Here is a 15869-nt window from a genome sequence, read left to right as displayed (position 1 = left end):
TGGTCTTGGCCTAAAATATAAATGTCTCCAGTTTAAGATGACAGATTGTACAAAAAACCTTGACAAACAGAATCACCTCACTCTACCTAAATCTACTCTTTACCTGAGCATATTTACAAGACGTTTGGACTTGCTGGCATGCTGCTCTGCTCTCTCTCAGGTTGATCCTGGGAAGCTGACAGAGGTAATAACCACTACGACTGCTCGTCCTTTCGGTTTACATTTTATTTGACAAGACAATGATCTGTAAAACATGTACAATAGGTTTCCCAAAAAGCATACAAAATGATAATTGATCTGTGATTAAACAAAATAAATGAAAGAATTGATAAACACTCACAAAAATATGATTACATCTCCAGTGTGTTTGTGTGTGTGTGTGTGTGTTTTAGCATTGCCATTATCGATGTCAAACCCATCATGTGTTTGTGTGTTTCCCCCTTTCATCATCCGTTCTACTGTCAAACAAGAAGTGTGAGAATTGAAAAGCTAAAAATAACATAAAGAAGGCACGTCTGGCTCTGTGATGAAAAGCTGTGATGACAATGGATGAAAGAGAGAGAACCGAGAGGGGGGGAGAAAGAAAGAGGGCAAACGAGGGAGAGGACCGCATTCAGACCGAACTGCGTTATTGAGGACATTCACAGCTTGTGTTTCTGGCATCGAACCCGTAACGGGGGGAGCAAAGCACCTTGGCCAAAATGCAACGCTGGAGCTTTCACAGACGGGACAGACTCACAGCCTTGATATAACACCTAACCCATCTGAAATCACTGCAGTTCCCCCACATCACCCTCTAACTGCATAACTGACTCATGCTTTTTGGGCAAATACCGCCTGTAAACTGACTCAGAGCTCATTTTTCTTTGCAATTTCCGTTTTAGTTGACAGTTTCATGACTGCATTCCTGGTGATGTTGAGATTCTAATTCAAGATACCTCAGAATGAAGCAACTCTATTAAACGTAAGGCTCTGGGTAAAACTGAATGATCCCCCAAATAAAATGACAGAGCTCAAACTCAATACTGAATGTTTGCTGAGTCATTGGTCTCTGATATAATGGGTCCCAATGATTGTCCTTTTCCTTTATGCTCAATCTATCAACAGCAGCCCGCTGGCAAACACATTAAACACATTAATCTGCAGAAAACTAAATATTCATTTATTTAAGAAAATTAAATTACAGACAAAAGAGCAAAAGCGTCACATTTAATTCTCCCTTCTGACAGCTTTTGTTCTGTGGCAGAGCTGTATAATACACCGTACGTGATTGTCTGACACTGCACCATAAACAAGTCAAAAGCCATGCACTTGTCATGGTGGTCCAAATCTTCTGGCATATTTGGACTTTTATCTCATTGGTCCATGCAGCATGCAGACATTCCCTTTAGTAAAAAAATCAAAACATCGCAGACACAAAAAGTACAAAATAAACTTTTACACCGTCAGCATACTAAAGAATTCCCTATTTATCCCGCATTTGTCCTGAATTTATACTGCAGATTCAGACGTCTGTAAACATTAATGATGGTAACTATAGACTGTATGTAAAGATGAACAACATGTCTCCACTCACTCCCACTGTATGAAAATTAAACCAAAATATCGCAGATATGGCTGCTGTTATCTTGCGTTGATAATGTCATTTGGAGCCAGAATCTATGAAATATTGATCTCCATCAGGTTCCACTAACATGGAGGGGGTGGACTGTATGACCTATGCTGCAGCCAGCCACCAGGGGACGATCAAGATGTTTGGCTTCACTTTTGGGGAGCTGACATGCCATCCCATAGGCGAATTTGTGAATCCCAGGATAGTGAAGAAATGACCCGCCCTACTCTATCTACGATGGGCTAGTGTTGGCTCCAATGGTTGGGTTGGTTAGGTGGGGCGGGCCATTCCTTCACTATGCTGAGAGCCGCAAATTTGCGTCCAACAGACAACAGACAACAAACATCTTGATCGCCCTCTGGTGGCTGGCTGCAGCATAGGTCTTACAGTCCACCTCCTCCATGTTAGTGGATGGGACATGAGCCAAACTTAACACTCTATCACGTTGATGTATGTTCAAGTGATTGCCTTTTGGATAAGTTTTTAAGTTTTTAACTAGTTATGTGATGCCATAAAAAGGGGGTTGACATCATGATTGACAGCTGTGTGTGCCAATCTGTGTGCTTGTGATGAAGGGCGCTGCTCGCGATTGGTCGGATGGGTGCTTAGGCAGGAACTCGACACCATGGAGATTGATACTGCGCAGACTCTGACTCCAACTGACATCACCAGAGCAAGATGGCAACAGCTGTATCCGAGATATTTTGGCTTCATTTTTGCACAGTAGGGGTAAGTGGAGACGCGTCGCTCATCTTTATATACAGTCTATGTGTTGTCTGTCATTATTACACAAAGTCAAGTAAAACTAGTAAAACAAAGCTGTGTCTCTTTTCAGGATGGATCAAAGGTGTAGCAGTATTTCTGTGAACATGCAGCAAAAAGTGGTATTTCTATAATAACTACAAATATATAAAGCCAAAAAATGTCTCCCCACCAAAGCTAGCAACAATTGAATATAAACAGATGATTGTCATACGTCATTAAAAACTAAAATATTGCATTTTGTGCCGACCTCGCAGAGAGTGAAAGCTGTGATGAGAAATTTCTTGTTGTAATCTTTTCAGGCCTCCCTCCTATTATCTCATTACTCTGTCAGTTTGATTTTATGTCTCCAATTATGTGTCTCTCTTCCTGTTTCCATCTCTATCAACTTTTATACCAAACTCTTAACAAATCTGCATCCACCATCTGACTGTGCTTTTGTGGGTGATTTTTACTGGTGCTGTTAGCCACATCCTGTCATCCGACTGTCCACTTTATACCTCAGGAAGATTTGTGTGCCTCGAGGTCTCAAGCAAGAGCTCAATATTAGAAAGGAGGAGAGCATCTCTGTGTCTCTGTGTGTACTGCACACTGTGGCCGAAAGAGATGGCGATTCCACGCTGGCTACATTTTCGGATCAGCGCTAAAGATAAAACCAGGAAGCCTGCTGAGCTGTCACACGACGAAAAAACAAAAAATAAAACAAAAATCTCTGGCTCTCTCAACTTAAATTGGACTTGTGCTCATGGTGTGCATGAATGTGACATTGAGATGGAAGTAAAAGAACAAACAAACAAACAAAACAAAAAAAAAAAAAAACAGCTTGCTTTTTTTTGACATTCAAAAATGTTTTTACAAATGGAGAAGATCATTCCGCAAACAGCCTTGGGAAAGTGTTTCAACAAGCCACCGATCATGCCATGCAGAGTAATATGAACAAGGAGTAAAATCCACACCATTTCATTTTTTTTCTTATATATTCAAATAAAACATTTTAGTAATAAGTGACAACCTCAATGTACCCGTGAAAAGTAAAATAGTAATATACACTTTTTTTAAATCGCTCATTTTGACATTAAACAAACTTCCATCCCCTGTACAGAGGCACTGATAACACCTACACTTTGTTTATTTTTTTTATGTGTACACATTTCACCAACAATATATTATTCATCAATATTATCAATAGTATTTACACTGTTTGTTCATCATTTGGTACCATCTGACATCTATGAAGACCAATTTTTGATTCAGCCAGGCATAGTTGATGCTCACTTTTTTTTTTTCATTTTTGCTTTAAGTGGACAATCGATTAAAATGCATATTTTCTACACATGTAAAATGTTCTGCATATATCAGAGTGTGTGACCATTTTAATCTATTAAAATGGCTGTAATGGCAGTATTTTCCAATACATGCTGAGCATTTTCACACTCTGAAAATACATTCCTTATAATGTTCCCTCAGCCTTATTAGTGTGATTCATTAGAGGAGGACTGAATACAAACATTGGTGCTTTTGTGTATTTGTAAGTGTGTGTGTATGTGTATGTGTGTGTGTGTGTGTGTGTGTGTGTGTGTGTGCATGAAAGAACCCTGTGGTGTGTGTGCTTTGCTGTAAACCAAGTTTCATCTCCCCGACACAGAGCCTTACCAACTCTTGCAATTATAAATCATGGAATCTTAATCATGTAATGTTGCCAGGTTACAGAGCTTCAAAACGATGTCACTTCCCCTTCGTTAGTGCTAACGAGCAGCCTGGTGCTCCGGGGACAGATGAGGCCCTTTGACAACATAATAAAGTGGAATGTTTTTTTTATTGGACTGTAGCCTGGTTAAGAGTGGGAAAGGCTGCTTCTTTTTGGGGTTATTGTAGGAGTTGATAAATAACTGAAATACTTTCAGACATCTTGAGTGATTAATTGAAGCTGCTTGGAGAGCCAGATGATCAGGCTTTGAACTTCCTGGGACCAAATTCAGCTAGTATGTAATTCAAAACCAACTAACCGTGGAAGAAAAATACTTTGAAAGGATTTCAAAGATGGTATTTTTTACTTTCTCTGTTGCACAAGGCTGCAACAGGAGCTTTATGTTTTATCCTTACTTAGAGGGAGAGAAGATGTTCAAATCACTTTCCACGGCTGTAAACAGAAGAGCCCAGGACTGGCAGCTTCACATAAAACAATCATTTTTGCGATGGGGACATTGTATGTTTATGGCACAAAATGTTGCATATAATATTTCAGACTGAATCCACTGAAGATGTTGCTGTCTTGCTGTTTTTTTTTTTGGTGGAAATTTTGATTTGCAAGCATCACATAGGCAGAGTGCAGTGTGTTAATTAGCTGAGGGTAGTGTTCCAGTTCACCTACACTGCAATACCTCTCAAGCATGTAATTAACATATTGTAAAAGCCCGCCTCATCATATGCAAGACACATGATTTCAATGGCTGCATGGCTTGTCTGATATTAACTACTGTGTGTGTGTGTGTGCATCTTGCTTTAATATTTTGTTCTTTATTTTTGCTTTGACAGATACTTGCAGTGTAATGATAATTAAAAGTGTGTATGACAGAGTTAAAAAAAAAGATAAGTACCCTTACCAACATTACTAGTCATAAGTGGCTTCCCCAGAAATGAAAATATAACACCCTCTAAATGTGCCTGACAAAGGAAAAGAAACTTGTCTGGAAAACGTCATCATATGGAGTTTAAACTTTAAACGAGTGTGCTCGCCTTTGCTTTTCATGCAGATTTAGGTGATCTGGAACTGGCCCATATATTGTGATGTGGTGCTCTATATGCCATGGCTACACGTACATGGCAGGAGATACGAAGCTCTCGCCACGGGAGATGTTGGCGGCCGGCGGCTCGTGATTTGATGAATCCAAGTCATTGCCACGGTGACCGTCGCTGGTGTGGTCTTTGAGCTCGTTGATTTTGTCGTATTTAGCCGAGTCGTCCAGGACTGGGGGCGCGCCGCCGTTCAGGGCTCCGGTGGTCTCATCATCCAGGTTCTGCAAGACGTCATTCACGTTTCAGGGGAATACAAACTATATGACATTAAAGTTGATCAATATAAATCACAGGAAGACTCACCTTCCATGGTAGAATTATAACTTCTTTACATAGCAGGAGAATTATGGGATATTAAGGAAAAGTACAGACATTCATTTTCAAGTTACAATCACACAACAATACAATTTTAGATAGATTTAGTAACTGTGAAGGGATTTTTAAATCCTAAATATTTTTTTTGATTCTGTGTCTCATAAAAATGTTGAATTTGTGCATTGGCCTGAAAAGCATCAGTGCCCTTCACACTTAGCATGTTTTATGTGTAGAGTAGGGATGCCAATGGTTAACCACAAACTGGTTAACAGCCAAGAATATTTTTAGTTGTTACACATGTCGGTTAATAGGTTATTTTTGCCACTCTTCAGTTTACTGCATTGCACACCACCTAGGTCTGGTGGGAGCTAGCTAGCGGTGCCACTCATTGGTACCACTAGTAACGCTGTCCCGATCCAACAGCGTTGCTGTGGAAACATTGTGCCCACCCCTTGGTCTCCCCCCAGGTTGCCCCGCTAAGCATGTGGCTCAATTTTGAGCTGCAAACCTCCTTTAGCATGGCTAGTTGTGCTAACGTAAGTTAATGATCAATGCTGAAGTGGTTTTGCGGCTCAAAATGTAGTTGCTTACCCACAGGAGCTACCAGGGGGAAGACTGGAGGGTGACGGCCATGTTTCCACAGCAGCGTGGTCTCGCCACGAGGAGGTGTGAAGGAGCCCCCCCCAGCTAGCTAGCTTGCACCCAACCCAGGCTGGCCCCCAGGAAGTGTGGAAGCCAATTTTTGTGGTTTCCAAACAGTGGTAATGCAACCTCTGAGCTCTGTCATGCGATGCCCTGCAGACCAAAAAGTCTTTTCCCCATTGACTGACATTGGGGAAGGAACATCTGTAAATCTGTGGATAAATGACTCTTTTCACTATTGGGATTTGATCCATTGGTCCAAGAACATTTGGAAAGTCTAAAAGAACTGCCAAGATTAAATAATTTTATCCAAAGTTAGCAGAGTGCTAAGCCAGAAGTTAGCCATTCTGCTAGCGGAAGTAAGAAGCTTGGCTGCACTCAGTTGAACTCGGCCACCATAAGTTTCTAGTGCACCTACTCTATGGCCTGCACAATGCAGATGCTGTGCCAACACTGTTGCCAACTCTCCAGCAAGAAAAGTAGCTATTGGCTGTCCTAAAAGTCGCTAGAAGTCCCTAAATGACATCATCACCTGACTGTAAGCCAGGTCGGGATTAGCCAGTGGCGGCTCCGCGCATGCGCGATTCACTTGCAGTCTGGACGCGGAGGGGTTAACATCTCCTGCTCTGACTGTGAGTGCTTTGGGATGGGGGAGGGGCCCATGGCAGCATCCACTGCTCTTTGAGAAGAATAAGAACAATACCTGCTTTCACGTCAGAGTCTCCAAAAGTCTCCAGTAACATCAGAAAAAGTCGCTAGATTTGTCGCAAGTCGCTGTTTTGTAAAAGAGTTGCAAGAGGGGTCTGAAAAGTCGCTAAATATAGTGACAAAGTCGCTAAGTTGGCAACACTGTGTGCCGATCATCTTGGTAGTTTTATATGCGGCAGTTGAACCTTTTTGGCATCATGCGTCACTAAGCAATTGTTATAGGAATGAAAGCGGCCCTGCTGCCAATGCTGTATCCAGTTCTCTTAATACATCCATTAAATGAAATAAAATAAAATGAAATAAAAAGCATTTACATTAAAATTTCACCCTCCCTAAATGGATAGTGCCTAAAAATGTGGCGCCAAAGCTCACTGAGTCAAAAGAGCGCAGGACTAAAAACAGTTCAAAGGTGTTGAACTGATTAGTCAGATAATAAGCAACTGAAAGCAAAAATAAGCTGAAACTGACATCTCTAGTTGAAAGGCTCCTGCCTGTTGGGAAGGTAAGAGGTTGACCTTGTTGGTGCTTCTAAGTAACACACTCACTTTGTCAGACCTGTCCGGTGACAGGAGGATCTGAATGACAAGGAACGGACACTGTAAAAGGCTGAAATAATTGTTCTGAAATCTCAGTTTTTGTCTCTGTCCATGCATGTGCTGTGTCAAAGGATTCTCTGATATCAGATTTGTGTTGTAATTAAACTTCAATATTCAAGTATGAAAGACTGAGGATTATCGAGTTTATGTTATTATTCATCAAAATGAAGATTGATGAGGTTTTTTTTTTAACATCAGTAATTATATAGAACTTAATGTTAATATAATTTGATTGATTGGTGTGAAGTACAAACACCATGGCGTCCCTACAACACAGTCAGTAGCTGTCCAAACAGATATGGAGCCCACTGTGACAGAATGTGGCTCATGTGTCAGGGAGCAAAAACATGCTTATGTGTTTGTGTTGTGTTAGTTACCGTGACAGGTTCTCCCCCTGTGGGCTCGTAGTAAACCTCTCCTGGGCTGAGAGGTGCTGTCTCTGTGGCCGTGGGAGGCTCTGATGGCTTGTTCAGCTACATGCACAGAAACCACATCAACACAGGGAAGACAACAAAACAGAAAACAATACAATATAATACAGCTGAGAAGAGACAAGCTCAAACAATGCATCAAAATAAGATAACAGAGCTGTAGATCTGAGTCAGAAATAGAGACCTTGTAGCCTTGGGAAGAAAAAATAACATTGGTCCAATTAAAAATATGTCACTGAATTCATGAGCAATTTAAAGCACCCTTGCTCATAAGTGTTGTTACTACAGCCTTACTTGTTATGGTTTGAGCAGTGGCTAATGTTAGCAAACTTTAACAAGCTGTGAAACATGAAATTAATAGGTGAGTTCACAGATTTAAAAAAAACAAGGGAAACTATTTTATTCAGTATTTTTACCAGTTATAATAACCAGGTCTGTTTCTTCTAGAGAGGAAAAGACCCCTGCGGATTATTTGTCTACCAGTAAAAACCTCCTGAACGATGAACACTGAAGGAATTCTAACTGGGAGAAGTTTCCACTGGTTGCAATCTGCAATCCTCACCGCTAGACACCACTAAATTCCCTGAAATAATAAACACTGTTCCTTTAAGAAAATGATGGAAATGATCCTGTAATTACCACTCGTGGCCACAGAGGTCGCTGTTTAGGAAAAGTTAAAGTCTCACATTAAAAGAGACAACTTGGATTTTCTTGTGATAGCTCAGGCCATCATTTTTGTTGGTTAAGATAACACTGTATTTCATTTATTTTCCACTAAAATATTCTATCTTTCAATACCATACCAAGCAACTACAGCAACTTCATGTAGGCCTTGGTAGCAGTCAGATGAGGTGAGGGAAAGATCGTGGTCTGGTTTGATACAGTAAAAGACCATAGTGACTTGAGACACAATAAGTTTATTAACATTTTCTAACCTTAACTAAATTGCTTAACCAGTAACAAATACTTAGAATAGTATATGTAAGGAATGATGCCAGATGAGGTGTCCATTATCACTGTTTAACGGCTTCTGTGATGGCCGTTAAAAAATTATAATGGACATGTCAAAGGCCATTATCCTGCTTAAACCATGGTCACTTATTAAAGAAATAAAAAGTAAGAATATTTCTTCATATTTTCATGTTTTTTGCAGACAAAATCTAGAGTTTTTCACAAGTCATATCTTGTGACCTTGTGGTTTACCTAATACCTGGTAAACCCGTAAGGTTCTTATGCAATGGAAATGTTATTCACTACTCCAGTAAATAGGATGAACCTTAACTATGACCTAGCAATGGGAGATATTCAAGTTCGTTCAGCTCATGGAACTCTTTGACCCAGCTATTAGCCAGAAAGCTAACGTCATACTGGCAAGATTCAAGGTCAATAACACTGCATACAACTGACAAACAGTAAATATTATTTGACGGTATGTTTAACAACAAGACTAGCTGGATATTCAGCCATGTCATTGTCCCCTAATCAAATCAAGATTTTCATGAACAGAAGATGCATCATGTGTAATGTTACTGTCAGCTGCAGACTGAAGTAGCGAGGTGAATAGCGGACAGGATGTGCAATGATTGCTTAAGTTCAGAGGGGCAGTCTAGTACCTGTTGCTTGTTGCAGCCTTCCTATGGTGTCCAGAGGCATTGACCTCAGTGTGTTAAATTAATTGCAAACAGATTACAGATACTGATACTGTTATGTAGCCAGCACATTCATTCAGAACAATGAAGAGACAGTTCTACCGGAACTACTTAGTACATGTCCATTATCAGTTTTTAACGGACACCCTGCAGCCAACCAGAATTAAGTATTTACCCAGACCATGGTATAGAAAATGTTATACTGTGTGCAACACTAAACACTGTATCAAATTCAAGGGATTATTTGTAAATATATATAGCTTTGAAAGAGAAATTTGCAAGTACAAGAGGCTTGATTTGGACTCAGAAATAGCCTGGTAGAGGTAATGCTTGATTTTAATCATGTTCCACAGATGGTGCTCTCCAAGACACCGTGCAGATCTCTAATAAACTTTCACTGTTGAACCCTGTGAACCCCATCTTAGCTGGGCATTAACAGGCATTTAGACATCTTTTATACATCTAATCAACATAAAATTGCAGAGTTTTAGTCTCATTACATAATGTGTTACAAGCACAACAAAATGTGATCGAATGATGGAATAAAATGGTGAGGAGGAGGAGGAGGAGGAAAGAAGGGCTCTAATGGAGCTCTTTACCAACCAAGCTAATTATTTCGACACACATAAGCCAACTCAGATCTCCAATCAATAGCCATTAGCCCCATTATGACTGTCCAAATGGACTGCGGCTGTGTATTTGTGTGTGTGTGTGTGTGTGTGTGTGTGTAATATAATCGTGATGACAATAAAGATTGATTTGAATTCGTGTCGACCACTCACCATCTCTGTTGAGCTGCCGGCCTTCACAGGGGGAGGGGGCTTGTGCTTGGGGGGGCCCCTGATGGAGAAGAGACAAAGATAATGCGGTAACGATCGCTGCTCCGTTAAGACAACTGATTTCTTTTGTACCAAACAAAATCGGGTTTCTAAGAGTGAACAGATATGGAACGTATGGAGCTTTAAAGACATTGTGTTGTAATTCAGTCCAGATTCTATTAATGACTCTTTAAATGCAAAATTACAATGAAAAGATATTTAATTACGGCGGTGAGCCCTGTATGGTTTAAAGGTTTTTGCACTTGAAGACAGAAGCAGGGATTGATTTATAGATATGTATTTGTACTGGCAGAAACATCTGTATTGAGAGCATATAATGGAGAACACTTTTCTTTGCCCTCAGTGACACAACACTGCTTGAAGTGGAGACCTAAACAATATGAGGCACTTCTCGCTTCATATCAGCCCAGGGATTCTTAAAAGCCTCATTAGTATTTTGGCCACTATGGGCAGAAATACATTATGAAAAGCTACATAGATACTGAGTCTCAGTCTCAGCAGGTTTATAACTTGTTATTGTGGCTTCCTTATTATTATTATTATTACTGATTTACAGCTCAGTCACCACAAGTGTTGGCATTGTACATCTCTACAAACCACGAATACGTTACATATACACATTTCATACATATCATATCACATTGTATCGTATCGCATAGGATTGTATCGTATGATATCGTATCATATTGTATCGTATCGCATTGTATCATATATCATATCAAAGTTTCTAAAGTAATGTAGTTTACCAGTTGACAATAGCCCATTTTACAGTGCTTCTTCGTGGCAGGAATTTCACGCTGTTATGCTGTCTTGCCGTTCTGTATTAACGGTACAATCATAGAATGGGGGGCATCAGAATGATGTCTGTATAAATGGGACATGGCACGACGTGATCATGGATGTTTTGACGATGTGTTTTGTATGTGACCCACTGTAGGTGATCTAAGAAGTAGCTGTAATTCAGTTAGTGACTAACTCAAAGAAGAAGAGCAGCCAAAACATGTACACAAACTGGAAAACAATGAGGTCCGGGAGCTCCTTAAGATCCGCTGCCTTATAACAGAGACGGTATATGGTTGTTATTGTCATGTTATGCCATTGTTATTGTTTGTAAACCGCTGCTGACGCGTATGTTATGTCACACTACAATGCATGAAACAGCTGTCTGCAGAGAGTGAGAGCAGTTCAGACCAAAACCTACCATACAGGATTGAATATACTGTATATGTTCCAAGCCTGAACTTTGCAATCATCATTTTGGGTAATTGTTGTGATTTCCATCTTATTCTATCATTGAATTGGCCACACATTAGAGCATCAGCAACTTGTCTGCAACATTCAGTAAGTGTGAATCAAATTAACCTCTGTGACTTGGCAAGGAAATAATGACTGTTAATTTGTTAATTCACTGTATACCCTGTTGTTCCACAGGAAGTCTCAGTTTGGAAACTTGCCTCCTAGACTGGAATTAAAACTTGGAACATTTGATAAATTCTACTTTGCAGCTGTAGCCCAGGGGAGGAATTGCAGGGGGTGAATTGGGGGTGCAGAGGATTAAGCATTTAAAAACAGAATAAAAATAGAACAGAAAAGACTTTGTTGCCTACTTTTTGCATGCAAAAGGCAAAACTTTGTCTTTGGTTTTGCATGTGCAAAATCTGCTTACAGAAAGGGTACATTAAAACACATCATATCACATCCAGACAGGACACACTCAAAATGCATTTACTAAAAAGCACAATATAGAATGAAAGCTACATTAAACGGAGCAGCAGTTAGGACTGAATCAAGGTTCAATAAATAGATTTTAAGTGCTGTATGCTGACGTAGCAAGTTGGCATCAGAAAGTGGCTGTCCTTTCTGAGTAAGACATTTCATGGCAACGGGGACAAATGATTTCCCATAGATGTGCACAGGAGACTCTGTACCTTTGCCCTGAGGACAATAGCTGAAAGTGGTGATTGAAAGGCCCCATATTATACTCATTTTAAGGTTCATACTTGTATTTTGGGTTTCTACCAGAACAAGCTGAAATTCTTTAATGTTCAAAAAACACCTTATTTTTCTTTAACTGTCTGCCTGAATATACCTGTATTCACCCTGTGTGAAGCACCTGTCTCTTTAAGCCCCCCCTCCCAAAAATAGCCCAGTCTTCCCTGACTGGTCAGTATTTGCGTGTCTTTCACATCTGTGCACTCAGCATCTCTGCACCGTAATTGCAAACAGGGGAATGACTGTAACACTGTGTCTCAAATCGCGCACTTCTGTACTTACACTATTATTATATTTTGAGTGCATAAGTGCGTTCACACTGAGAAGTATGGAAAAATGCAGCAACTATGGACACTTCTCGCCCTCAATGGTCGCCATCTTGGCTACATAGCGGAATGGGAGGGACCACGTTTCCACTGGAAATAGCGGCCAAGGACTGTGCGACCGTGAAGGTCACTGCATTGTACAAATACATGTGTTTTTTGCACTAAGCACCACTATACTGTTGGCGGGTATAAGCCGGTAGTATGTTTATTGGGATAATTTAGCAGTCTGTAATGATTTGGTGCCGCGAACGATAACACGAACGCTAATGCTAGTTTGCTAACTAGCAAATTTGCAGTTGTCATTTCCGGTGAGTGCACAACGGCTGTGTTTGGTTTGAGACAACACTACCCTGTCAAAATTTACGCACTTAGTATACTACAAGGAAGTATGTGATTTGAGACACACTTCCCGTGTCTAGATGCGATGCAGTACAGCTTGCTAGCTAGGCTAGCTTGTTTTACAAAGTGGAGAAGGTGGTATGAGCTACAACAATCAGGGATAGTAGTATTGTTGTGACTTAATAATAAGCAGTTACATTCTCTAGTGTACTACAATTGGCAATTACTATCAAAGTCCCGTGCTACATTTTTTGCTGTCAGTTGTAGCAGTTGGCTGAGAGTAGCAAGTTCAGAGTATGTCAGAGCTGAACAGGGTTAATGTTAATCATCTGGCATACAGTAATGGTGTTCCCCTAAAGTAGTACTTGTTTACAGGATGTAACAGAGTTCAATATTTACGGATTCAGTGTGGACAGATGCAACAAAATTGATGTAAAGCAATGCAGCGTGATTGCTGTCAGGACACTAGCGGCTCTTTCTATCTTTATAGACAGTTTCACTGAAATTGCATTGCTACTGTAGGCAACAGCTTGGGTCCGTGTTTACTTCCTGTCAGCTGATGTCATTCACATACACTGCAGTCAATCAGTTAATTGGTCTACCTTTCTCAAACAACAAAAGTATTGCTAAGAATCTTGGTATCTATGACTACTGACCACCATGTTAATAATTTTGTGCAGTCATATCTTCTTCAGCTAAGAAATGTCTCTACAGTCAGATGTATTTGTTTTCTATGGATGTTTAACTGTTAATTCACACTCATTCACATTCATTTTCTATTGTCTAGATTACTGTAATTCTCCCCACACGTGCCTCAGTCAAGACGCTCTGCAGCTGACAGGCTATTAACTAGAACTAGCTGTCAGTCACACATTACACCTGTTCTTGCATCCCTCTACTGGCTTCTTATAAAATTCAGAATAAACTACAAGATCCTGTTGATTATAAAGCAGGCACTGCACAACCTTGCCCCCAATTACATTTCTGATCTCCTTTATCCATATTCTATTTCTCGACAACTCTGATCTTTAAATCTCAGTCTTTTATCCACCTCCCGCTCCAAATGCGAAACAAAAGGTGATCGTGCATTTGCTGTTTTAGCCTCAACCCTCTGGAACAATCCTCCCCAATCAGATTAGCTAAATCTTTGGACTGTTTTAAGCATCTACTAAAATCCAACTTTGTAGGCAAGCCTGTCCATAGAGCTTCTTCATGTGTTAAGCGTTTGTTTGTGTTATAATTTATTTTGACTCACTTTACTCATTCATTTATAACTTTAGTGTGTGTGTGTGTGTGTGTGTGTGTGTGTAGCACTTTGTAACTGTGTACTTGATGAAGTGCACTTAAAATGTTACACATTCTAATGGGACCGAACGGCTCACTTAAAGGCACAGTTTCTGACTGTTGACTGTGTGCATTTTTCTGTGGACTGAAAGTTTTGATACTTTACAGTATAGCACCTATATCTGCTTTATATTGAAAAAGACATAGAAATCTGATTTCTTTTTTTTTCTTTTTCTTTTTCTTTTTTTTTTTTTTTACAATATGGGACCTTTAAGGAATCGCTGTGGATACCTTTGATTTTACCATCAAGCATTTGGACTGCTTTGCCCTGGTGATACGACATTGGGGTTTGTTAGCAGCCTGTAAGCGTACTCCCCAGTTTAACTTCTTAAGACAGCTTTGTCTCAATTTTGTCACTTTTGCCATTTTGGGAGATAAGTCTTGAGGTTGCCTCGTGCAAAAACGTAAGGTCAGGATTTGTTACCAAGCTACTTCTGCAGGGTTCCCTCGTGACATGTGATAAGTTTTAATGAGCCTCAGTTCCAGAAGGGGAGATTAATTTTTCTCAGGAGGTTAAATAAACGATGAAGTAGATTCAGGGATGCTAATGAAGACTTACTCTGCATCCTCGTGGCGCTTGCGAATGAAGAAGATGATGCCTATGATGATGCCGATGAAGGCAAGGGCGCCAAGGATACCACCGACGACGGCACCTGTTGATGGGCCTGGGGTGATTGTTCTCTTCTCTTCTGGTGAGGGAGAAGCAAAACAGAGAGAAATGTATTAAAGATTAATTTATATTTGATGCGACTGCTTCTGGCACTTCGTTGTTGCTACCTTGAATATCTCTGTGTGTTTTGCTGCTGAAGTCTGTGTAAAATAAAGTAGCATGTTTCATTCAGTACCATCAACTGTAGCTGAGCAAAATATGTGATAGAAACAAAAAGGCCAATAGTTTGGTTTTAATGCAATGTGAGTAAAATGAACCATAAGGTGAGAGGAAAAGCAATGTGAAAGCAAGTAATCAAAAGTCAAGTTTCTATTCAGTGTTTTTATGGTGTTACATAGAAGCACAATCACATGAGCATAAAGAATTCAATATGAGATCTTGTAAAATGAAAGCAGCTCCAAACTCTGTTGTGCTGCGCGAACACTCATGAATTCTATAAATCTTTGCAATGCAGCTTCACGTCAGCAGAGTCTCACGCTGACCTCAACATCTCCCTTCAATTAAGAGCCTATTTATGATTTCCGGAGGGCTGCTAGGCATCTAAATTGACTGTAAAAGCCTCTCATTACTGTAGTGCTTTTATTTGAGAAAAGAAAAAAAACAAGCCGACAGCTGCTGCACAAAACAACCACCGTGATGCTCCTGCACAATCACCGACTATAGCAGGGATTTTGGCAGAAACAACAAAGGGAGGGTTGAATTATATTCACAGGTTGTTTGGTCCTTTTTTTTTTCATGAAATCATATTTCATCTCCGCCGCTGAAGTAAAAGCACTCCGCTGCGTTTGATACAGAGATGATAAAAGGATAATTACCCCCACGATTTGCACTCATTTAGCCTTACTACA

At 40.2% G+C, this 15869-nt stretch overlaps 1 protein-coding gene across 2 annotated transcripts in view; it reads right to left on the bottom strand.

The window, feature by feature from the left end:
* Nucleotides 1–217: 217 nt before the first annotated feature.
* The window catches only part of pvrl2l (PVR cell adhesion molecule related 2 like), a 438280-nt gene continuing 422628 nt past the window's right edge, over nucleotides 218–15869 (bottom strand). Inside the window, exons 7-10 of one of the 2 annotated variants that reach the window (XM_049603247.1) lie at nucleotides 14911–15037; nucleotides 10294–10351; nucleotides 7809–7904; nucleotides 218–5391 (exon numbers count right to left, since the gene is read on the bottom strand). In XM_049603247.1, coding sequence (XP_049459204.1) covers nucleotides 5185–5391; nucleotides 7809–7904; nucleotides 10294–10351; nucleotides 14911–15037 — 488 coding nt within the window. In that variant the 3' untranslated portion in view covers nucleotides 218–5184. Of the gene's footprint in view, nucleotides 5392–7808; nucleotides 7905–10293; nucleotides 10352–14910; nucleotides 15041–15869 lie in introns of both variants that reach the window. The other variant, XM_049603246.1, reaches the window with a different exon arrangement.

The sequence above is a fragment of the Epinephelus fuscoguttatus genome, linkage group LG17 (genome assembly GCF_011397635.1).
Source record: "Epinephelus fuscoguttatus linkage group LG17, E.fuscoguttatus.final_Chr_v1".
NCBI classification, from domain to species: Eukaryota; Metazoa; Chordata; class Actinopteri; order Perciformes; family Serranidae; genus Epinephelus; species Epinephelus fuscoguttatus.
Note: the sequence above shows the minus strand (reverse complement) of the source record. Positions and strands in the feature narration are given on the sequence as shown.